Source organism: Dipodomys spectabilis, unplaced genomic scaffold (assembly GCF_019054845.1).
Source record: "Dipodomys spectabilis isolate Male_0828 unplaced genomic scaffold, ASM1905484v1 ptg000015l, whole genome shotgun sequence".
NCBI classification, from domain to species: domain Eukaryota; kingdom Metazoa; phylum Chordata; class Mammalia; order Rodentia; family Heteromyidae; genus Dipodomys; species Dipodomys spectabilis.
The window spans coordinates 11,436,733-11,460,436 of record NW_024870692.1 but is presented as its reverse complement, the minus strand read 5'-3'; the positions used below and the strand labels follow the sequence as shown (position 1 = coordinate 11,460,436).

Sequence of the window (23,704 nt, the reverse complement as noted above, 5' to 3'; positions counted from 1 at the left end):
GGAAGTTTATTTTGAGGTACGTAATCAGCCTTGCCACATTCATACTCTGATGAAAGCATTCTTGGTGAAAATCTCAAATAATTAGAGTCTATGTTCATTTCAGCATCTAAACTGCAGTTTCCTAAACTTAACTTTTCAAACAAGCTAAGTCTCCCAACTAAATGAATAAAATACATTCATACTTCAGCTCATACTCACAAGTTTCAAATTTTCAATTCGTTCATAAGTCCCTTCTCCTTTAGCCTGTCAACCCTATTTCAGCTTTTGGCTTAATCATGGCAGTGTGCCTTAAAACTCAGAAGAGTTCTAAGTTTTTCTTTTAGTCTTTTTGCATCCCTGCCACCTGACATTATGATTCCTTTAAAAAGATAAAAATACTACTTTTTTGAAAAGGAAATTTTAAAAGATAATTAAGGAGTAAATTTTCTTGTTTTGTTTGTTGAAGTTGATCCCCTTAGGGAACCCAGTCCACCTAAAGGACTTTTTCTGTGCTTTTCTCCAATGTGGTAAGCACTCACCTCTCCCCATCTCTGCCCTTTTGTGTCTACATGGTTAGCACTTATAGTGGGATAAGAAGGTACAAAAATAGAAAACCAGTCTCTGGTTCCTGGATTGATGGTCCCATGGAAACTCAGAGAAGAACCAATTAGATGGTTTCCATTTGATGAAGCAAGTGATATTAGGACTATATAGGGAAACACCAAGCATAATAACTTGAATCTCTGAGATAACTTGGAGAAAATAATACCTGCTGAACCAAAAAGAATACATACCACCCAGTAGAGATAGTGACACTTTAGGGCCTAGCATTAGCATCTCAGCCCAGACTGCTTGTTAGACACTCCCAGCTGATGTGGGATAGAGGGAAAGTATCAGATATTCCTTATCTGAGACAGATGTTATTGGCCCCTTTAATTAAAAAAGCAGACTTACTCTAATATTTAGAAAGGGGAAAAATCACATACAGTAAAGTATTTGCAATTTTTTTTTTTTTTTTGGTCTGTCGTGGGGCTTGAACTCTGGGCTTAGGTGCTGTCCCTGTGCTCTTCAGCTCAAGGCGAGCATTCTACCGCTTGAGCCACAGTGCCACGTCTAGTTTTCTAGTGGTTTATTGGAGATAAGAGTCTCATTGACTTTCCTGCTCGGGCTGGTTTTGAACCGTGATCCTCAGATCTCAGCCACCTGAGTAGCTAGAATTATAGGCGTGAGCCACCAGCGCCTGGCTAGTATTTGCAATTTTATTCATGTTACTTAAAACTGATGTTCAGTATTGTCATAACTGAAGAAATGTATTGCTGTTTCACTGACTTTAACCTAAAGTATAAGTTTATTGATTAAAAACCATAGAAGTAGCCAGATGCTGGTGGCTCATACTCAAGGGACTAAAATCTGAGTTCAGTGCCAGCCTAGGCAGAAAAGTCCATAACACTCTTATCTCCAGAAGTGCAATAATAGTAGAGTGCTAGCTTTGAACACAGAAGTTCAGGTACAGCACCCTGAGTTGAAGCCCCAGGACTTGCGCGTGCTCATGCATGTATGTGTGTGCACATGCACACACACACACACACACACACACACACACACACACACACACAATCCACAGAAGTGTTATTCAATTCATTAATACCGATATCTTAATAATTATAATAAAATGTTACAAGTTCAATTTATATTTTATCACAAAGACATGTAATGTTCTTTTCCTTTAGTAGAAACTTGTCTGATTCTTTTCATTTTGTTCAGAGATTAGAGTCTATGTATTCCATTTTTAAGCCAGGATGATTTCAGATTCTTCTTGTGTTTTTATGATACTGTTATTTAAAGTAGTATTTATTTGTAATTTGTGAATAGATCTATAAGGTCTTGTCTTTGTAAAGCTGCTTATAATTATAAATGCGGAATAATATTATTACTTCGCACTTGCCTTCTACAGATCTCGAAGTGTCCCACACGCATTATTTTATTAAGCCTAATAACATCCCTGTGAGGCATAGGCATTTTGCAAGTGATTATAGATTGCTTTGCTGAATCAGCACAGCCTCATGGCATTATGATAAGCTTGGAAAAGATTGAGGTCATGTACTAACTTGCTCTCAGGAAACCCTATATGCAACCAAATGTTTTTCTTGGCATTTCAGAGCTGACAACTACCACCATTCTAGTATCTGTGAAACCACACTGTGCATTTGTGCAATAAAAACAACAAACAGTACATCTTGAAAAAGCAAATCAAAGGTATTAGTTGATTCATTTGAGAGGCAGCTGAATGAATTACCAGTGACAAAAGGCTAGCACCTCTCTAGGCCAGGCTAAGAATGCAAAAAGGCTGGCTGTCTTCTGCTCCTTCAGAGCCTTTGGAACTGGGCCTGCCAGCTCTTCTGTCAGTCATTTTCAGCCACATTATCTGCCTCACCTGCAAGCTAGCACTGGGCGGGTAGGATTTCCAAAACAGGTTTCTTGGTTTCAAACTGTCCAACTGCACTGAAGCTGAACTTGTTCTTTCAAAACGCCATTCCATAAATTGCTTTTGAAGTCTTGATGTATTGAACTAAATCATCTAGGGTTTAGAAACTTAAGTAGAATAATTAAGATTGACAATAAGAAGACATTCTATTTTATTTCATTGAGTACATATGCATATGTGGTAAACATGTCTTATGCCTGATATATGTGAAACAAAATTAATTTTCACCTAACTTAAATCAGTTAGTATATTAAGAAGAACTTATCAAGAATAAGAATTATCAAGGATAATTTACCATTGTGGTTTTCACGTTTATAATAAGCTATTGCAATGTGATACATTCCATGGTGTGTAAGACTGATCATTATTTGCCTTCAGAGAAGTTTTCTGTTGTCTTATCTGTGGAATAGCCATGGTTATTGTAATCTGTACAGTGTATCTGTTATAACCTAAATTTGGACAGCAAATGGACAGGCTTTAAGTATTCTAATTTCTTGCAAGTGGATTTGACTACTTAAATAGTCTCTTGTATTTGAGAGTACAAAACCAATATAAGCCTCTGGGAATTACTAGTCACAGTGGTAATCACAGTGTTTTCCCCTCCACTTACACAGAATGCTATATGCATATAGAAGAACGCTACAATGCTGCACAGATGCTATGTGCATAAGAATGGGAGAAGAAGGCCACCTCTTGTATACACTTTTGTTGGGCTCTGAAACACGTAGGCACTGGTAATTTCTAAGATTGTGGACCAGCCTCTCCTGCTGCCTGGTTTGATATGGGTCAGGACCGAAGAATTCAAACTCTTGTTTTCTTTCTCACTGCTGCTTTAAGCAATTGTAGACATTTGCTTGATGATTCACTGCCCTTACTGCTTCATTTAGAGAGAATTCATGCCATAAAAAATTTGAAGGATTGCTTTAAAGTTTGATTTTAAACCTGTTCTCGCTATGAAATGCAGTAACTATTGAATAGAGATTTGGTAGGAACTCTTTCTAGAACACACATTGAATTTAGAGTACTATGATAACAATAACGGAACATTATTTTGTGTCCAATTAGGATTGTTTTTCAAATGTTTCCCAGTTTTTCCTTTCCTTTCACCTACTGTTTTAATTGATCTCTTGCTCAACTTAGTGATATGTTGTGCAATCTAAGTTTGGAAATGTTTATTAAAAATCTATGGATACAGGGACATGGTTTACATGGCAAGCCCAGAGTTCAAACCGTAGTACCTATCCCCACCCTCCAAAAAGGTGAATGAATACTGATCAGAATTCTCGTGTTTATATAAGAAAGCTTTCTTGCAGGGAATGGGGTGGCAGTTAATGTTTTGGCATATTTGGTCTTCAGAATGAATCAACCTGTTCTTCTAAGCCCTTCCCTGCTCCCACCTCCCCCAGCCTGAGACTAGCCCAGCTAACTGCTCTTTTTCTTGAGAGGGCCAGAAGACAAATCCTAACTACTCTGTTCCTCACAGCATTTTACCCTTCTTGGTCAGCCCCCAAAACTGAGTAGCCTTGCTGGTGCCAAGTTCATAAAGACTAAGACCATTTTGAATTTATGTATAAAAGGTGAATTGAAAAGGAAAACTATGCCAGGCACTGATGTCTCACGCCTGTAATCCTGGCTACTCAGGAGGCTGAGATCTGAGGATTGCAGTTGAAAGCCACATGGACAGGAGAGTTGGTGAGACTCTTATCTCAATTAACCACCAGAAAACTGAAAGTAGTACTGTGAGTCAAAGTGGTAGAGCATTAGCCTGGAGGGAAAGAACTCAAGAACAGTCTTCAGGCCCTGAGATCAAGCTCCACAACTGAATAAAAGAAAGGAAAAGAAAAAGAAACTGAAAACTATTTGAAGCATTTGAAAAGAATAAACTTTACTTTCTATGTTTTGTAAAAATGATATTTTGTGTAATTTCTCTTAACAAAAGGTATTTTGGAGCATGTAGACCTTCTGAATGATCAACTCCTAGAATTATACACTTTTTCCCCATCCTTTCTTGAGTTCTGGTAGTAAACTTGGGTTCCTTTCATTTCTATAGACAAAGGATAAAAAACATTTTTAGGTATATCATTTGTGTTGTTAGTATGTATGTGTATATTAACTATTTTGTAGTCCCATTCCCATATCAGGTTCCTAACAGATTAGAAAACAAGAACAAAATTTTGTGAGGCAGGAAGAATATAAACAAACATACAAAGAAGGAGCAGTGACCTACGCATAACAGCAGTTGCCAAATGGCAGATGGTACTCTTTGCTACAGTCATTGTTACCTCAGACCTCACGTAGTCCCAGGTTTTCCTCCCTAAATGCTCATCTAGGATTTCTTTGTGGAGTTTTGTCTTAGTTAGCAACTTGCAGAGTTGATCCAGACTGAACCAATTTGTGAGTGCGTGCGTGCACGCCTACATGTGCGCACTGGTCATAGGGCTCAATCTCAAGGCCAGGGCCCGGTCCCTAAGCATTTTTACTCAAAGCTAGTACTCAACAGCTCTGCTTTCTGGCTTTTTTTTAGTAGTTAATTGGGGTTTCATTGACTTTCCTGCTCCAAATTGTTAACTATTCAAGATTTTGGGCTGTGAAATACTTGGGAAGTATTAGATTGCCCATTTTTTTCTGCATCATGCTTCTCCTCATATATGACTTAGAAAGCAAATACCACCATTGACCCTGATCTGAAGCAGCTCTGCAGAGAGCTCTCTTTTCTTGGCCTCAGATACTTGGACTGTTTTGCCCTTAAAGCTGTCCATGTTCCTCCTGTCTTTTTTATTTGTCCAGAGTGGTATTCTCTGTACTTACATAAAGTTCTTTCATTGTTCTCAGTGTTTTGTTTTCTCTACTTAGATGATAGGATTTAGAATAATTTAATGTTGTCAGTGTCAATTGGATGATTCTGTTCTGTTATCCAGTTTTGCATTAGGTGCATTACATTGGGAACACTTGCTTTTTAAAACGCATGCTAGTGAGGTCTTCCCTTCGTTTCTGAAGCAGACTAGAACGATAGAACTGGGAACTCTCAGTAAGAAGCAAGATGAAATCCAGGAGCTATAGCCTCCCAAAGTATTTTTAGGATCTCAGTTGTTTTTTTTGTGTGGAAGAGGTCTGTTGAATGGCATTAGGTCCTGTGTTGCAAAGGAAACCTGAAAGGAAGAGATGCTCAGATGGACGAAAAGATCATGTGGAGAGCAAAGCAGGTAGGTCTGCCGTAATCCAAGAGCAAGATACACAGCAATGAGAACAAATGAGGATGAGGTGTCTGGATGGTTTGGGAGGATCTCTGTGTCTGGGAAGGCACCCCTTTAAATAGGCTGAAGCCATTAGAACTGGTAGCAGGGCTAGAGCTACAGGATAAGGAAACTGAGTAGCCAATGCTCACCTTTGGTGCACAATCTTCATGATGTCATTTAGTGGATTTGTGTGAGAGTTGTAGAACAAAGGATGGTTGAACACAGGGCCTCACATATGCTACCACAGAGCTACAATTCTAACACATGGCTTATTCAAAGCAGTGGTAGCTAGGAAAATCCTCCAGTCTGATTAAAAAAAAACTTGTGCTACCCAAACTGCTTTTTTTTACATGAAGCATGTCATAAGTTCCTACATGGCAGTCTGGATTAATAAAGTCAGTCTGTTTAATGTTTATTCCCTTCATCTGTCGGGTGTTTAAAAAGGATTGGTGGTATTTCATCTTTCCAAATTCGTTTTCTGGTGGCATGACCACTGGGAATTATCATGATTCTCTAAGCATATATGATATAAACTTACTTTTTCTCATCCAATCTCTATCTAACACCTCTGATGCAAAAAAAATGAAAATCAGTTGTAGAGACATTCATGATCTTTTTTTTTGCGGTGGGGGGGGGGGGGGGGGAGGGGGCAGTCCTGGAACTTGAATTCAGGGCCTGGGTTCTGTCCCTGAGGCAATTTGAGCTCAAGGCTAGCACTCAACCACCTGATCCACAGTGCCACTTCTGGCTTTTTCTGTTTATATGGTACTGAGAAATAGAACCTAGGGCCTCATGCATGCAAGGCAAGTATTCTATCACTGAGCCACCTTCCCAGCCCGACATTTGTGATCTTGAGATCCTAGCTAAACTGAATTTCATTTCAGTTCCAGCTAGGAAACAGTTCAGTATTAATGAGCACCCATATGCGCCAGGCAACAAATAGACATTCCTCACAGCCCCTGAGGTTAGTACATGTGTGTAATACCTACCAGCTACATGGGAGGTATAGACAGGAAGGACACAAAACAAGAGCCTATGGAAGAAAAATAACCTAAAACAAAAAAGCTTGAGGTATGGTTCAGGTGGGAACTCATATATGGAGCCCTGAGTTTAAATACAATACTACTATAGACTCTAACTTCTGAAAAAAAAAATGCCAGTGGAGCTGTCAGAATCTTGAAATCTGTGCTGTATTTGAGATGAGGCAATGAGCATTAATGTTGCTGAGTAGTAAGGGCAGGAATGTTAGGACTTGAGGTTTTGCAAGTCTGTAAGAAGATATATACTTAGATGGTAAATATTTATACTACTTAGACTGAAGTCTTTCAGATGTAAGTTTTATTATAATTTCCATTTTTCTCATATTTATTTTAATCTAATGTATCAGAAACTTTGAGTGCTCCTATTGTGTGATTTTTTTGGCATTGCTTTTGAAAGAAGCCACTTTTAAAATCTCTGAATAAGTCATGATTATTACATGTCCTTACTCAGATAGCTTCTAAAATCATAGCTAGTTGAACCTTGTGAATTATAATTTACTCTAATAAGCAGTCTTCCTGTATATTTGTCCTTCCATCGTAATACTCCATTGCTGTAGATGAAGGTTAGGGGCACACGAACACACTGAGTTAGTGCTGCCATAGCAAACTTACTGATATATGTACCTGTTGCCTTTTCATTTGGTCATTTGTGCCACTTTTGAAACCATGTTTCCTTGGGTTTTTGCCCTATGACTATACTGACAGGTTGTATTTAGAGCAAACAAAAATATATGTGGTGACAACAGATGAGTGATAGTTTTTGTGAACAAAAAGCAGTTATTAGCCACTGTTACCTGACCTGAGTCTGTTCAGATAACTGGCCATCTCTTTCTTCAGTGTAGGCCTGCAGATTTTCAGTTTGTGACATGATTGTGGAATCTTAAGTAGTCATGTCTCACCATTGATGAAAATGAAACCAAATCTGTTGCTTTCCCTGAAGAGTGCTGGTTGGAGATGGCCTTGAGATTGGTTAATTTTGCTGATTTTCATGCCAGCAGAGGAAATCATGATGTGGTAACAAGAAGCTCAATGTCAGAAAGAGAGGGAAGCAACTTGGGACTTAGGTTCCTCCCATTACTAAAGAAAGTGCAGCTGCACATATTTAATATGCACGGCAGGAGACTTCAGCAGCTCCATGATATATAGTGCATTAATGTTGAAAAGATAAACACATTTGGAGAGCAAAGGAAGGGCCTTGTGTTTTTATGTTAGCAGAATGCTTCCTAATGAATAAGAATGTGACGCTGGCTTCACAGAGCCATATGGCAGCTTTTCTAATTTTAGTTTGTTGCAGATGCATAATTCTCTTGTTTTTACCTTCTAGAACCTTTGAGATGCTACATAACTTTATCTATAATATTTAATATGTTACGCTTGGCCAGAAACTGCCATCATTGTTTCAGTAACTTTGCTCTGAATGGATTTCACTGCTGCTGAGTTTGATAGTCACTTCACCTGAAACCATCCAATTCCAAACTCAAGAAAAAAAAGGAAATTGTAGGTGTATTCCCCACAGAATCTTAATATTTGTTGTGAGGGTGATTAGACTTATGTTTGATGTCAGTCCACTGAAAAATTGAAAAGTTTCTGGGTGAATGATTTTACTCATTTTGAAGCAAGGGAACTTATTATAAAAACCTGCACAAATGTATCAGGCTCATTTTAATCAAAGATTCTATTGCTTTAAATAATGTACCTTCAGTAAATGCAACTTGTCTTCATACTTGACCAAACATAAAAAATGACTTAAACTTTTAATCGGCTTAAATGTCATGAACTGTGCAAAATTTTTTCTATATATCTGGGGGGTGGTTCTATATATTTGTAAGTACCCTGCATGTTATTTCTCAATTGATATCCTTTTGCAGATTAAGTGGTATTTGTTTGACTTCTGATTTTCTTTAAGATAGCCTAATATCTACAAGCTTTCTGCAGTCTTTTCAGATGATTTTAAAGACAGGAAAGAAAGAGTGGCAACTTCTGCCATGATGATATATCACCTGTCATAATGAACAGGCATTAAATTTCATGTAGGCTTCCAAGTTCTCAGTAGTGGTTGCCACTGCTCTGCTGTGGTTAGAATGGTGGTGTGGCTGCCCCTGAGCTGTGGCACGCCTTTCTGTTTAGGGATAAGACCCTGTTCTCATATTTATGATCTTGATTCACTTGCCTAAAAACATACAGACAAGACTCCCTGATATGAATCAAAACATTTCCAAAACACAGTGAGTGTTTTGGAATAAGAATATGTTAGAAAGAGAGAAAGAAATAGTAGAGAGTAGAGCTGAAGGGAAAGGAATATATAAAGGTAAAATGCCTTACCATTTATTAATATCTAATGATCAAATCTTGATTTATTGCTATTTCATCAGAAAACTATTACTTTCAAACTAACACCGGTAATAAAAAGCAGTTTAATCCAGCTACTTAAAAAAAATACTGCTGCTATATTGTTACATCAGCCTTATTTCTAAAGATCAAATGTCTCATCTTCCTTGCTCTGAGAAAAGCCACAAATAATAATTACCTATGAAAAAACATATGGAATATAATATTAATGATTTTTCCCCCAGTGTGTGGCATGACTCATCTTAATACAGTCCCTGAAGATGTAGGGTTTTGTTCTTTCTTTGGAACTGGAAATCTACTTAATTAGTATTAGATTTCTGGAAAAGGGGACCAGGAGAGATTGCTCTGGAAACAACCACCCAGAAAGAACAGTGAGGAAAAGATTATATCATAGAGACATCGTTGGACAGTCTAATAAGAAATTGGCATTATTTGTAAAACTGCTATTAGAAAGATCATAACTATTAGGATTTTTTAAACTTTTTTAGGAGTAAAGAGAAAATGATAGAATTCAGATTTTCACTGTTATTTTCTTTGGTTACATTCTTTAAAAAGAATGCATTTTTTCAGGAAATGGAAACATGGGTTTTGGGTGGTGGTGGTAGTGGTGGTGTTTTTATTTGGAAGTCTTTTTTTCTTTTTTTAGGGGGCAAAACAGAGGGAGGAAGGAACAGAGGGAGGAAGAGTGAACAAATGCAATCATGCTGTTCAGTACATACTATGTGTGTTGACAGGACTGACTTCGGACTCTGACAGGAGGGGGAAACTGGGAAAAAAGCAAAGGAAGGGGTGACATTGTCCAAAAAAGAAATTTACTCCTTACCTAATTTATAAAAATGTAACTCCTCTGTAATCACCTTATTAATAACAATAAAATTATATTTTTTGAAAAGAATGGGTGTTGGCCGGGTGCTGGTGGCTCACATCTGGGTGCTGGTGGCTCACTCAGGAGACTGAAGTCTAAGGATCACGGTTCAAAGCCAGCCCAGGCAGGAAAGTCTGTGGAACTCTTATCTCCAATTAACCACCAGAAAATCAGAAGTGGAGCTGTGGCTCAAAGTGGTAGAGTGCTAGCCTTGAGCAAAAAAGCTCAGGGACAACGCCCAAGCCCTGAGTTCAAGCCCAACAACCAAAAAAGAAGTTTAATACTCAAAGTGCAGCAGAAGGGCTAAGGATATAGCTAAGTGGTAATAAGCATTTATCTTGCATGTCCAAGGCGCAGGGTTTGTCCCCCAACACTGCAAGAAAACTTCAAGCACCAGAGTTACTCTCTAACACATAACTGACAGTGCATGGGGAAATATCATGAAGTCAAGATAGAGAGGAGCTATGTTTTCCTAGGCACTGGAAATTAGCATCTCTTTCTCTAATTTAAAAATTCCATCTAAAATAATGAGATTTCATAAGGTTTGAATCATGAAACTCTGGAACTAGCTCTCTACTGTGGAGTTTACTTAAGGGTATTTTTGCAACCGAATTTATTTTTATGGTCAATGGATGCAAAATATAGAAAACCAAATATAGTTTGTGACCGCTGAGAAAACTGCCTAATTTAAAAATATTGAACTGTGTTTTAGTATAGTAATGCTGTACTTACAGACAGAGAAATATATCTTAAGGATTTAAGCTTATTTTTATCTCTCACATTAAAAAAAAAAACAACATACTCATGACTGAAATGCTCTGTCAAGATACCAGCATATGTCCAATTAGCATAATACTAAATTTCAAAAGAGTCCTTCTTTTCATCTTCCTCTTTCTGCCACCCTCTCTTCTACTTCCCTTCTTTCTCCTCCTCCACCCACTATTTAATTTCAAGGCTCCACTGAATAGAGGTATTACTTCTTGAAATACTCAAATAACATTCAGGATTAGTTTAATTCAAATTTCACTTATATTATTGAAACCATATTTCTAGGTGTTTTCTATCACTTCATACTGATTTTTTTTTAATACTGAGAAAAAGCCAAGGCATAAAATCAATTCAGAATTGAAGAATAGATAACAAGTTGGGTAGAAATTACATATATTTCAAACATGCCTGTGAAGAGAAGAGTGAGTTCCTATCTCTTTGGCTTTTCTTTGTTTACATCACAAGTAATGAAAAGTCCTCATTCTCTTAATGTATCTAAATTGCATTTATGTAAGCATTGCAACGTTTTGTTCAAAGTTCTCTTGCAATCTTTAGACTAATTTGGAGTTTTTAAGTTCCATGTTCCACTATTTCAAAATGCTCAAATGAAAATGTTCAGGGTTTTTGTTTTTGCTTTTGCTTTCAAGTTAAGGATTGCTAGAGCGACAGCTCAGTTGTGCTTTTTTGCCAGTATTCCTAAGTGTTGTTTTTCAAGGCTAGCCTGAAGTTTTCTAGTAGCCTAATGCCACACATCCATTACCATGTGTCTTTGTTGCATCCACATGCACATCCCACAGCACAGGAAAAATATTTTCAGCCATGGCCAGCTGTTTTTCTCTCTGTTTGGAACTCAAAATTAGTTCCTTGCAGTTAAGGCCTTGTCATTCATTTAATTGTAATTGTTTTGCTCCTGGCTAAAGTTCCAGATTTTTGCTAGAGGCTTGTTCACTTTACTTGAACCAACCTATAGTCCCAGATAGGACACAGACCCATCTCCCAGGCAGTGTTCTACCTCCTCACAGAGGCCTCTCAAACTATGACACTAGTATTAGCTGCTGTTACTTTTCTTTTAAACATTTATCAGCTTAATACTATAAAGGGCTTATTTTGTTATTATAAATAGTATTTCAGGGTAATCATTTAATCTAAGGTTCCCAGTAATGCCCCAAACACATTTTAACTTAACTAAATTATCTCCTAATTTAAAATGTAGTCCCTTATCTTAAATTATATTGAATTTAAAAATTCTGTACCAGTTGGTACTGATAATGCATATCTCATAAAACCCTAAAATTTTTGCCAGGGCATGTTACTGTAACATTAGGAAAATCCAAACATCAAGATTTCTCTGGGAACTTGCCCGGTTGAATTATCCTAGTATTTTTAAATTTCACAAAAATTTAAGTCCTCAGAAAGTTGAGCAGATCTCAAAATATAAACATCTCACAAAGTTTAGTGGTTGTGTATCTAAAAGACTCAAAAGCCAAGTATGATAAGCATCATTCTTTTTTTCATTTAACCCTAAAATAAAGCATTAGTATAGATGCTACAGAAAACAATGATTCACTATTGCTATAATTTTAGAATCTCATATCATAAAAGCTGAAGTTTTCTACTGGCCAATATTAGGTGCTCATCTTTCACTCTCCCAACATCAATCTTTCTTACAATTAAATCCATTCTTTTTTCTTTCTTTGGAGAGTGTGGTCAGAAACCAAACTCAGGACCTCACATTTTACCACTGAGCTTTACTTCCACCCACATCCATTGTTTAAAAGGTAGAAGAAAATGTTTTAACAGTGGAAAAATGGAACTGGTGAAGATGAGATACCTTGAAGTATGAAAGTCAAAAAACTTTCTTGTTAGAACCTGTTCTCCAGAAACCCTAAACTCCTAATTCCGTGAATCTGCCTATGTCTCTTTGCTTTCCTGTCCCTGTGTCCCCTGCAGGGCCAGGGGATAGTTAGTCCCTCTTTCCACCTACCATCAACTTGACTCACTTCTACCCTCGGAGGAATGAGTGCAGGGAAGAGTCTATTCTGTCAGTCAGACACAACATACTTAGTGAAAAACTTGCTTGAGGTCAGTGCTAGCCATCAGGGACCTTCTGTACTGTGTGGTGGAATAGCATAATTCATGGGCCCCAGGAGCACAGGGAAACCCACTGGAATGTATCAGTCAGACTCATGTAAGAAAGGCCTTCAATCTATGTTCAGATTTTCACTGTATATTCTCACAGATCTCCTAAAGCATTCCAACTTGAACATTGTTGCTGCTGCAGGGAGTTTCTGATAGGAACACATATAGTATTTCTGTGGGTAATGAGGCATCAAAGGAAAAAAGTACAGAAAACTAACCTGCAGCATGGTAGCACCTTACTTCTTCACATATAAAAACTAAAAGTGAAATGAGAATATAACAGGACCATGTAAATCCATAATATCTGACATGTACATAGGTTTGAGATTTGGTACTAGTAAAGTTTTTATCTGAAGCATACAAGGGCCTTCATAAAGTAGGGCAGTTAAAAGAGGTGCAGTGCTGGTGCTAGTGGCTCACGCCTGTAATCCTAGCTACTCAGGAGGCTGAGAGCTGAGGATTGCAGTTTAAAGCCATACTAGGCAGGGAAAGTCCATTAAGATTCTTACCTCATTAACCACCAAAAAGGCAACATGGAGCTGTGGTTCAAATGGCAGAGTAGTAGCCTTGAACAGAAAAAACGTTCTGAGACAGTGCCCAGGCCCCGAGTTCAAGCCCCAGAATGGCACTCAAAATAGATAGATAAATAAAAGGAGCATCAAGTTGTGGTATAGTTCGGTGGTAGAGCATTTGTCTAGCATGCACAAGGTCCTAAATTCCCTATCCATTGCTAGTGAGATTACACGTAGAGCAATGTGGGTGGAAGCACATGAGGTAAGTCCAGAACTGCTCTCCAGCCAAATGTTCCCTGAAAAAGATGAAGGAGCAGATAAGATAGATAGGACATGTTCTGTCCTTGCTCTGTGAGTAACAGAGTGAGCAGAACCTGAGAAATCTACAGCTTACAAAGTGAAATGGTCAAATGTTACATTGATTCAGGTTCTACTTGAAATGAAAGAGATTCTGGAAAGATGGAGGGAAAGGTATCCTGTGAAGTGACATTATGTTTATTTTTTAAATTATCTATAAATAGTTGTAAAAGGGATTTCAATTCAGCATGTCAATTTATGTGTACAATGTATTTGTTCCCAGAGTCATGGGAACAAATCGATTGTGTGAGTTGTATGTTGTATTTTTTTTTTGCATTTAATTATAGTACACTCTTGTTATCTTGTGTGTATGTGGTTCCAAGGAGACTGTCATGGAGGAAACAATGATCAGCATGCAGAGTTCAGTACTGTACCTCAGCCACATGATTCATTTTTCCCCATAACACTGCCCTACTTCTGCCATGCCATCTTCCAAAAAACATAATTTGCACTCTATCCTTTAGACTAGATATATTCATTTTTACCTTGGTTCTTGAGTAATGTTTGCTTTGGGGGAGGTAGATTTTCACAAAATGCAGGGCAAAGCGATCGTGCAGTGATTTAAACATAGCTAACAATACATAGGACTGACTGAGCACTGTATTAGCCAAGCTTCATACTGAGGCATTAGGGGATTAAACAAATTTTGTGTTGTCCTAGGGCTTGAACTCAGGGCCTACACACTCTCCCTGAGCTTTTCACTTAAGGCTAGTGCTCTGCCACTTGAGCCACAGCTCCACTTTCAGTTTTTTTGGTGGTTAATTGGAGATAAGAGTCTCATGGCCTTCCTATCCCAGCTGGCTTTGAACACGATCCTCAGATCTCAGCCTCCTGAGTAGCTAGAATTATAAGCATGAACCACTGGTGCCTGACCAAAAAAAATTACTTTCAAATTTCTTTTGATTTTTTAAAAAAATAATTGTGTTTTTTACCACAAGTGGTCAAAACTGTGTGTAATAATCTGTGAATACAGTAGGCTTACTGTACAATGTTCACATGTGGTGTAAAAAAAAAGGTATAATTTATTCAGTTACAAATAATTGGCACATGGTTTCTGTGTTGTTTTCTAGAGGATTGTTGATAGGTATGTTACACTTTAACCTTTTGTGGTGCTCTTGAAATAACTATATGTATATATATATATATATGAATATATATGGATGGATGGATAGATAGATAGGTATGCATCTCTTCTGTGAGCTTTTTCACTAAATATCTCATCCTTGTGGGATGTCTCGTGACCCTTGAGTTTCAGTCCTGGAGCATTATGATACACCTCTATAGCAGATCAGATCATAGCTATTGGTCTTCTCCGAGTACCTCACCAGTTAGGTCCCTTCCCTCTATTTTAAATCATTAAGCCTTTTCAACAAGTTAGGAACCATGTCTAAAATGTCAGTGTGAGCAGGAGTGGAATAGTAAGAGTCAAGGCAGACCTCCTAGAATATCATGTGGGAACAGCTATAGGTGGTTAGGACACTACTATTTCTTCTCCAGATGTGTGCAGCTATATCCCTGCTAATGCTCTTACATTGAGAGCAACAGACCAACCCTTCCTTTATCCTAGTTTACGGAATCTCTTGAGTAGAAACTAATTGTGCCATAGTATATAGTGGTTTCATAATCTGGGGGGGAAAATGCCTGCCAAGACTAGCACAAAACCTCTAAACTCATTTTCTCTTCAGCCTGAAAGGGGATCCGAGCCACAGGTTCTAAAGGTGAAAAGTTAATGCCTGGCTCCTGCTGCCAGCCCTCTCTGTGTTTAGGCATGGTGGGAGAGTAATCTAACTCTCTTATAGCCACATCTGATCCCACTAGAGATTTTATAAATCATTACAATAAAAATATTTCTGTGTCACTCTGCCCTTGAAATAGTACCACCATTTAATTCACTTTTATGTTTGTTGCAGAGAAAGCAGCAGCTGCCAACATAGATGAAGTGCAGAAGTCAGACGTGTCATCTACAGGGCAGGGTGTCATTGACAAGGATGCTCTGGGGCCTATGATGCTGGAGGTAACACTTTCCTCATTTGTTTCTGTAATTTAAATTTTATTGATCTTCACTTGATTAGATTTAATTTCAGGTGAATTAATTAGAGTAGAATCTACACTAAGTACTACAGAGCTTGAGTTTAATAATATGTGTATATGTAAATACCTATGTCCTGGCTCTTCTAGTATTAGGTTTGAAATTAACAACACAGAATTAGATTAACTAGTTTAAATTGCCACTTGAGCACTCTTTTTTTTGTTGTTGTTGCTTTGTTTTGATTTGGTTTTTCTCTACCACTTGAGGCACAGCTCCATTGTGGCTTGTTTTGGTGGCTAATTGGAGAAAAGAATGTCACAGATATTCCTGCTTGGGTAGCTTTAAACCTTGATACTTAGATCTCAACCTTCTTCATAGATAGGTTTGCAGATGCGAACCACAGATGCCTGGCAAGTACCCACTTTTGGAAAACATTTTGCAGGTCAATTACGTTCTATGACATATTTTAATTTGAATATTCCCCAGTCATACGTTTTATGTGTACCATGTACCTAAACCTGTATCAATAGATTAGAACTCAAGAACCTAAAAGGAGCATTATGCTTTTTATGTGTACGTTTTCAAATGTGCTGGTTAATCTCAAAAATAAAGTTGAAATAAGAGACAGAATGAACATTTAAGATAAAGAATAGTTGGTAGTTGGCTTTAACTGCCTCTGTATTAACTTTGAGAAGTTAGATGACCATCTACTGTTGAGATTTGTAGCACCAGCTTTCCTTTCTTACTAACTTGTACAAAATTCAAAGAGCTTTGCTGTACCTGATTTAAAATTAAAATTCAAGATGTGGGCTATAGTAAGATGAGAGGAAAAAAAATGTCAGTGAATATATAACAAGGAACTGCAGAACCCGAGACATAAATTATGTCAGTTCTCAGGATAATTTACTCTGCTGATGATAGGCTGAGGCTGAAAAGTACTGCATCGCCAGGAGCAGCAGCATTGTCATTATGAATCAATTCGCTTGCTGCAGCAGCCTCACATATATGTGAAATTAGGATTTTAAAACAGCCAGAACTCTTCCAATCTTACTGTCTCTTTTTTCAGTTGGTTCATAGATGATTTTTATTTTTAGAACATCTAATTCTATGAAAATCTGTATAATTGAGGGCAGAAGGTAGGGAAGAGACAGAAAAGATTAAAGATCATCTGACCCAGTATTTGTACTTAAGAAATAACAAAATTTGTTCCCTGAGGCTGGACCTGCTGGCCAAGAGGCTTTCAATGACCCTGTGTTGAGCCTTGTTTATCTTCTCTTGAATCACTGGCTTGAAAGCAGTCAACCACCATTTCCAGGGAAAAAACAGAAACATGTTTAACCTGATTTTCCCTACCCATTCAGGCAGTAGGCCAGAGAATGCTACTTGCACTTGTTTCTTAGAAGCAGATAATGAAAACTGTAACCAGGTAGATGATAGGAATTACATAAAAGAAAGTGGGTAATTTCTTTTGGAAAACTTTTGAACTACAAACAGGAAATTGATTTGAAAATTATTGGAATTTAAATTGTTACAATTGGGAAATTTCCACACACCATGCTTATTTACTATGTCTGGGGAGGCGGTCAGGGGAATACAGTGGGAAATCCTAGGAAGACTTAAGGCATCTAAAAAGAAACTTAAAAAGGAGCTTTAGTGTAACGTCATTCTGCAACTCAAGCCATTTGAGAACAAGTTCATTAATTGCACAAACTGATTGCTAGCTGTCCGTGGACCTGATTAAATAAAATGAAGCCAGCATTTTTGCTATTTCAAAATTATTTGAGAATTCAGTGCGTTGAGTCAAGTACATGTGTAGGACATTAGTGCTAAATATATTAGAAAGTGCTTGAATGAATCAGGGACTTAGGACTTGAATTTACATTTTACTCCTGTTTACATGTCATTATTTAAACAGAGAAAACATGTTCCCATAGAGCTGTTTTGAGGCCTAGATGCACACTCATGCTTGCATCATAGCATAGTGGTTTCTAAGCAACAGAACCAAATGTCAGCTTTTTTTTCATCAGACCATATCGTAGTGAGCTATTGAAAAAACAGTTTTATGAGATGAACCACTTCCATCTTTCAGTTTTATCAGGCCACAAATTAGTCTTTTTATCATGTTACAAAACAATATAAGCAATGTGCACTCTCAAAAGTGAATGAGAAGTAATATAATTATGAAAACCCTTGTTGAATGTGCAGCTAAAACAGTGAGTTTAGAAGGGATGCTAGGCACATAACTAATCACCTGACTACCTTCCTGTTCCCTGCTACTACCAATGCATAAAACTGTACAGGTTTCCTGGCAGCCTACTGTAGAAGGCCAATATAATGGTAGTTTTGCTTTGCCCTAAGTATGTTTTATACTAGTGACTGCACATGACAGAATATTTAAGAAAAACAGAAAGCCAAGTAATGTTAGACTTAAATTTTTAAAAAGAAAGAATGCCTGATACCAGTGGCTCATTCCTGTAATTTTAATAGCTCAGGTGGCTGAGATCTAAGGATCATGGTTCAAGGCCAGTCTGGACAGAAAAGCCAAGAGACTCTTACCTTCAATTAATCACTAAAAAGCCAGAAGTGGAGCTGTGGCTCAAGGGGTAAAACACTAGCCTTGAGCAGAAAAGCCCAGAGACAGTACCTAGGTTCCACTTGAAGTCCCAGGACCAGCACCAAAAAAAAAAAAAGAAGGAGCTTCAAACTGGTTACCTTATGGTCACTTCTAGATTGAGAGAACATTCAGCTTTGGAATAGAATTAAAAACAGAATATATCAAAGATGACTCACCAAGCAGGAGTCTTGTAAAATAATAGCTTATAGAAAAAGCAAACTAAGGAGATAGTAAACACTTTAGGCCCCATCCATGTCTACTGTTATATGGGAATGTACATAAAACATTTATGTTAAATAAAGCATGTATTGTGGAGTAGCATAAACTGACTAGACCCTTTGGCCCTGATTGGTCTCAAACTTTTTCTAGTCCTGATCATGTACCTGACCCATAAAACATAGCTCTATGGGTCAAAAGGGAAAGAGGAGTTAATATAACTAGGAAAAACGGAGTGAACGACCAGACTTTTCATTGTCAGTGCAAACTCGGTGGAAAGTGGACTTGGAATAGATACTGTAAGAAAATAACCTGCTCCTTGGTACCTGAAAGCATGATCTCTAGAGTCAGGTTCATCTGGATTCCAATCCCAGTTCTACCACTGACTAGTTAAGCTGTCATATACCATTTTGAGCCCAGTTTCCTCTTCTGTAAATGAGGAAAAATGAAAACATTGCTTTGAGAGTTGAAAATATTATAATGACAGCTGTAATATTATAATGACAGCTGTGTGTAAAGCACAGTAAACATTCCCAATAGCTACTACTATTATTACTATTATTGTTGTTGTTAGTTTACCTTTACTTTCTGAGTGATCTTCGATTCTTCATCTCTTTTTCCTAATCTGAATTGAGATGACACAAAGAATGGGACTTTGCAGCCATATAAGAAGCATGCTACTGATACTTTGGTAATTTGGGAACCCACATCTTCATCTGGAAAATACGCACTAGAAATACTGAAGTTCACATGAGTTTCCCATGTCAGAAACTACATTGCCATATCACAGACCCTGTCCAGAACCTTCTCTGAACCTGCCAAACAATAAAAAACTGATGTTACTCTCAGGGTCTGAGATGATCTGAAATTCTTTCCCTAAACCCTGGCAACTTTACAAGTGTTAAAATGGGGGAGGGAGGGTCTTTGGTCATTGTTTTTAATCTGAGGGGGAAAAAGTCTCATTGATCTCTTACTCCTATTGTATAATGTGAAAAACTATGAAACAAAGGACTGCGTATTGGGTTAGTAACATCAAAGTTGTGCTGAGTCTTGTGGAGTAGTTCATTTTCATTTTTAAAATACAGAGAATGATGCCTAATCACTTTTATTTGGTAGTAGTTATAACTTGATAAATTTGTTGTTTATCACTTAGCTTAATCTAAGATGGAATCATTTCTGTTTTCCAAAACTTGTAAAGTGGCTAGAGAGATCTTTTTTCTATCCATATATGAATTGATTCCCTTGAAGGGATCCTTCTCTTCTTAAAAATTGCATATAATATGTATATAACCATTTGTCTTTTTCTCTAGGCCCTTGATGGGTTCTTCTTTGTGGTGAATCTGGAAGGCAATGTGGTGTTTGTTTCAGAGAATGTGACACAATATCTAAGGTATAACCAAGAAGAGCTGATGAACAAAAGCGTATACAGCATCCTGCACGTTGGGGACCACACTGAATTTGTCAAAAACCTGCTGCCAAAGTCTATAGGTGAATGACATTCTGCTGTCTGCTGGGCCTCGGTCCCCCACGTCCCTTCCCCATACTGTTCACATAGATTGTTTTGGTTGGAATGGGTAAAATAGATCGGTATTTTTGTTAGTTGGGAATTTGAGGGACTTGGTAGGATTTAGAGGCACTTAAGTATTTAAGATTAGAAGTCATGAAAAGAAGGATGTCTTTGGATACTGATCTTGAATTGAATGATCCTTTTGATCCTATATAAAGTACATGAAAATTATTCATATGACAAGTACTCATGACAACGATTTTCAGAGGTTTTGTTTATTTGTTTTGTTTTTTTGTTTTTTAAATAAGGTAATAGGGCAGAAGGAATGGCTAAAATGGCCCTGAGTTCAAACCCCAGTACCACCAAAAACAAGAGAGAAAGAGAGAAAGAAGGTAACAAATTGTCTCACCTTGCCCTACCCAATACTAGCCACCTGGAATTTGTCCACCTGAAAAGTAGGTCATTAGAAGTGAGATTCAGCTCGTTTTGAGTCCTACTGGTGAAAACGAGTATGATGTGTGTATACAAAATTCTACAGGAACAAGTGTCATCGAGAGAGCTTCCAGCACACCAGCCCTGCAGCCCCAATGGGTTCTTTCCATCACAAACACTGCCTCCATAGCCCACTCACCATGGCTCAGATTCCCTGGCTTCTTCAGCTTGCTTTGGAGATACTGCCCAGAAGTGTGTGTGATGATTAAGGGCCACCTTCTGTGGTGAGGTTCACAGCATGGGCCCACATTAGTTGCTGCCTCAGAGCACTGCGATTCCCACTTAGTCAGTGCTTCTTTTTAAATATTCTCACTTAAACTGATGATGCTAAGAACATCTTCACTGATAAAAGGAGTGCATATTTTAGTACAGAATAAGGTCAGGTCTGAATTGTCAAGTGTTTCTATTCTTTTTCTTAAAACCGTTTATATTAGCGGGTCTTATTGTCATCAAGGTACATAGGAACAATCCTTTTCAAATTCCATTATGGCTAGCTTTTCCTTGACAGGATAACCCTTTGTTCAAAGCAACTGCAACATTAATACACAATTTAGGAATACTAGAGTGGGATTCCTTTATTATATTCTTTAATAAATGAAGAAGAAAGTGAATCTCTTATTTCAAGTAATGTATATTTTCAGATCTCTTCGGTGATTTCATGACTTTCTCAAAGGACCTATACTTATTAATTCACTTCTCAAAAGAACTCATTGCCATTCTTTTTTACTTTCACCTTAGTATTAATTCAAATTAATAAGAACTCTTCTTCTTTTTCCCACTAATTGCTTTATATAATTTCCATGACGTGAATGAGCTTTTACAAGTGATGGTAATGAAACAAGAGTGTCCGATGTCTAGGAAAATGTAGCAGGCTGGCTGTAGGTCCTTCTGTAATTTTAACTTGAGGTTTACTGTTTTCTGTCTAGAGCTTTTTTTAATCCCTCAACAGCCTAGAAGCCAGGGATTTAGCAGTAGTTTTACCATAATAACTATTGTCTACAGTGCTCATTGATTAGCGACTTCCACGGGCATTCTTGCTTTTCTTTTGGTTGCTGATTTTTATCTTCTTTTTTCGTTTTTGTACTGGACCTAATTTTTTTTAATAAAGTACAGGGAATGGCAAAGAAAAGAAAACCAAAGTAAAAGGATTGATACTAAATGCAGGTATTCTACAAGTTGAACATGCTTTTGTATATCTAATTTCTTATCTGACCCATAAACATGGTAATACCCCCCCCCCCCCAAATTAGTCCTTGTTTTCCTTAATGCCCTGCTTTAGTTGAATATCTCTTTCCTTTTTTTCTGTTTTTTGTTTGTTTGTTTGTGCCAGTCCTGGGCTTAACCTCAGGGTCTGGCTGCTATCTTTGAACTTTTTTGCTCAAGGTTAGCACTCTACCACTGGAGCCACCACTCTACTTCTGGCTTCTTTTCCCCTTTTTTTGTCATTAATTTGAGATACAAGTCTCATAGACTTTCCTCCACAGGCTGGCTTTGAACTAGGATCCTCAGATCTCAGCCTCCTGAGTAGCAAGGATTATAGCACCTGGCTCAATATCTCTTTCCTAAGTTAATTTTTAAATTGATATATACATTTTTATACTAAAATAGAAGGTGTATGGAGTTTTGCATCTGTAAAGAAGTAAATCACGTTAACATTGCATCTTTAGGGACATTTCAGTATTGTTAAAGAACTAACTATGGCTGGAGCCATTAAGAGAGATTGCATGGGAGTACTTCAGAAGCAGCTAACTTACAGCCTATACAGGAAAGTTTCTATAGAAAGATCTGTAAGACAAGGCAGTATGAGGGCTAGAGGCATATTGTAAAGGGTTAAGCATCTGCCTAGCAAGTGAGAGGCCCTGTGTTTAAACCTTAGTACCACCACCACCACCACCAAAGAAAAAGAAAAAAGAGGAGAGGAAGCAGTGGGTACCTGAGTAGTTAGTAAAGTGTTTATTATAGAAGCTCTTGGAATACAAGCTCCTTAGAGGGAGTTAGAATCAACCTGATATTTTAGGTGTGGTAGCGGTGCAAGATCAGTTGAGATGGTTGGAATGGAGCTAAATAGTGAGGCCCCATCACTAATGAAAGGACCTTCTACTCCTGACTATAGAAGTCCAAGTGCTCTAAAAAACTTGAATGTATTTAACAGTTGATATCATTCACTAGGTATAGGGTAGTAGGTAGCACATAAAACTAAGCTTCTGAGAAATCACAGGAAAACTCAAAAATAGAAACTATAACATTTAATAATAAGAAATCAAGATATGGTCTTGAAGAAAAATGGGGTAGAAAGGAATATAGGTGTTTTGAAAATTCCAAGGAGGTTCCCAGGTTGTTAAAATGTTTACTTAAGAATTTCTTCCCTCTAGATTATCAAAGTATTTAGAAAAGAATCAAGCACTTATAAAAGTAAAGTGATCCTATTTTTTGGTAGTTTAGCGGCAGTGAATCTGTTGTGGTTTCCTTGTAATGATGCATAACTCTTGCTTTGGTAGTGAACGGGGGATCTTGGTCTGGAGAACCTCCTAGGCGGAACAGCCATACCTTCAACTGTCGGATGCTGGTAAAACCTTTACCTGATTCAGAAGAGGAAGGTCATGATAACCAGGAAGCACACCAGAAATATGAAATTATGCAGTGCTTTGCGGTCTCTCAACCAAAGTCCATCAAAGAAGAAGGAGAAGGTAAGACAGACCTAGAGGAGTTAATGTATCTATGAATTTATTCCTCACCCTTAATAATCTATACCAAGAAAACGTAGAAGCAGTTTCTGGCTCCTTTTCAGTTGTGACTCTCTTTTTTGACAAATTCAAATGAGGTTTTGTTTGTCTGTTTTTGTTGTTTTTGGTGCCAGTTCTGGGCTTGAACTCAGGGCCTCTCACTTGGCTATTTTCACTCAAGGCTGACTGTCTACTGCATGAACTATACCTTCACTTCCTCCTTTTTGCTGAGTAGTTGGAGATAAGAGTCTCATGGACTTTTGCCCAGGTTGGCTTTGAACTGCAATCCTCAGATCTCAGCCTCCTGAACCCTGAGGCATGAGCCTGGCAGTAATTTCAGTTTTTAAGTTCCTAGAACAGTACTGTCCAGGAGAATGTTCTACAATGATGAAA

At 37.8% G+C, this 23,704-nt stretch overlaps 1 protein-coding gene across 4 annotated transcripts in view; it reads left to right on the top strand.

Moving 5' to 3' along the window:
* Positions 1–23,704, top strand: part of Ncoa2 (nuclear receptor coactivator 2) — a 258,130-nt gene that overhangs the window by 184,687 nt on the left and 49,739 nt on the right. For 2 of the 4 annotated variants that reach the window (XM_042665840.1, XM_042665842.1), the window contains exons 5-8: positions 15,641–15,744; positions 19,900–20,077; positions 20,405–20,488; positions 23,087–23,275. In XM_042665840.1, coding sequence (XP_042521774.1) covers positions 15,641–15,744; positions 19,900–20,077; positions 20,405–20,488; positions 23,087–23,275 — 555 coding nt within the window. The remainder of the gene's footprint in view (positions 1–15,640; positions 15,745–19,899; positions 20,078–20,404; positions 20,489–23,086; positions 23,276–23,704) is intronic. The other 2 variants (XM_042665844.1, XM_042665843.1) reach the window with 1 other exon arrangement.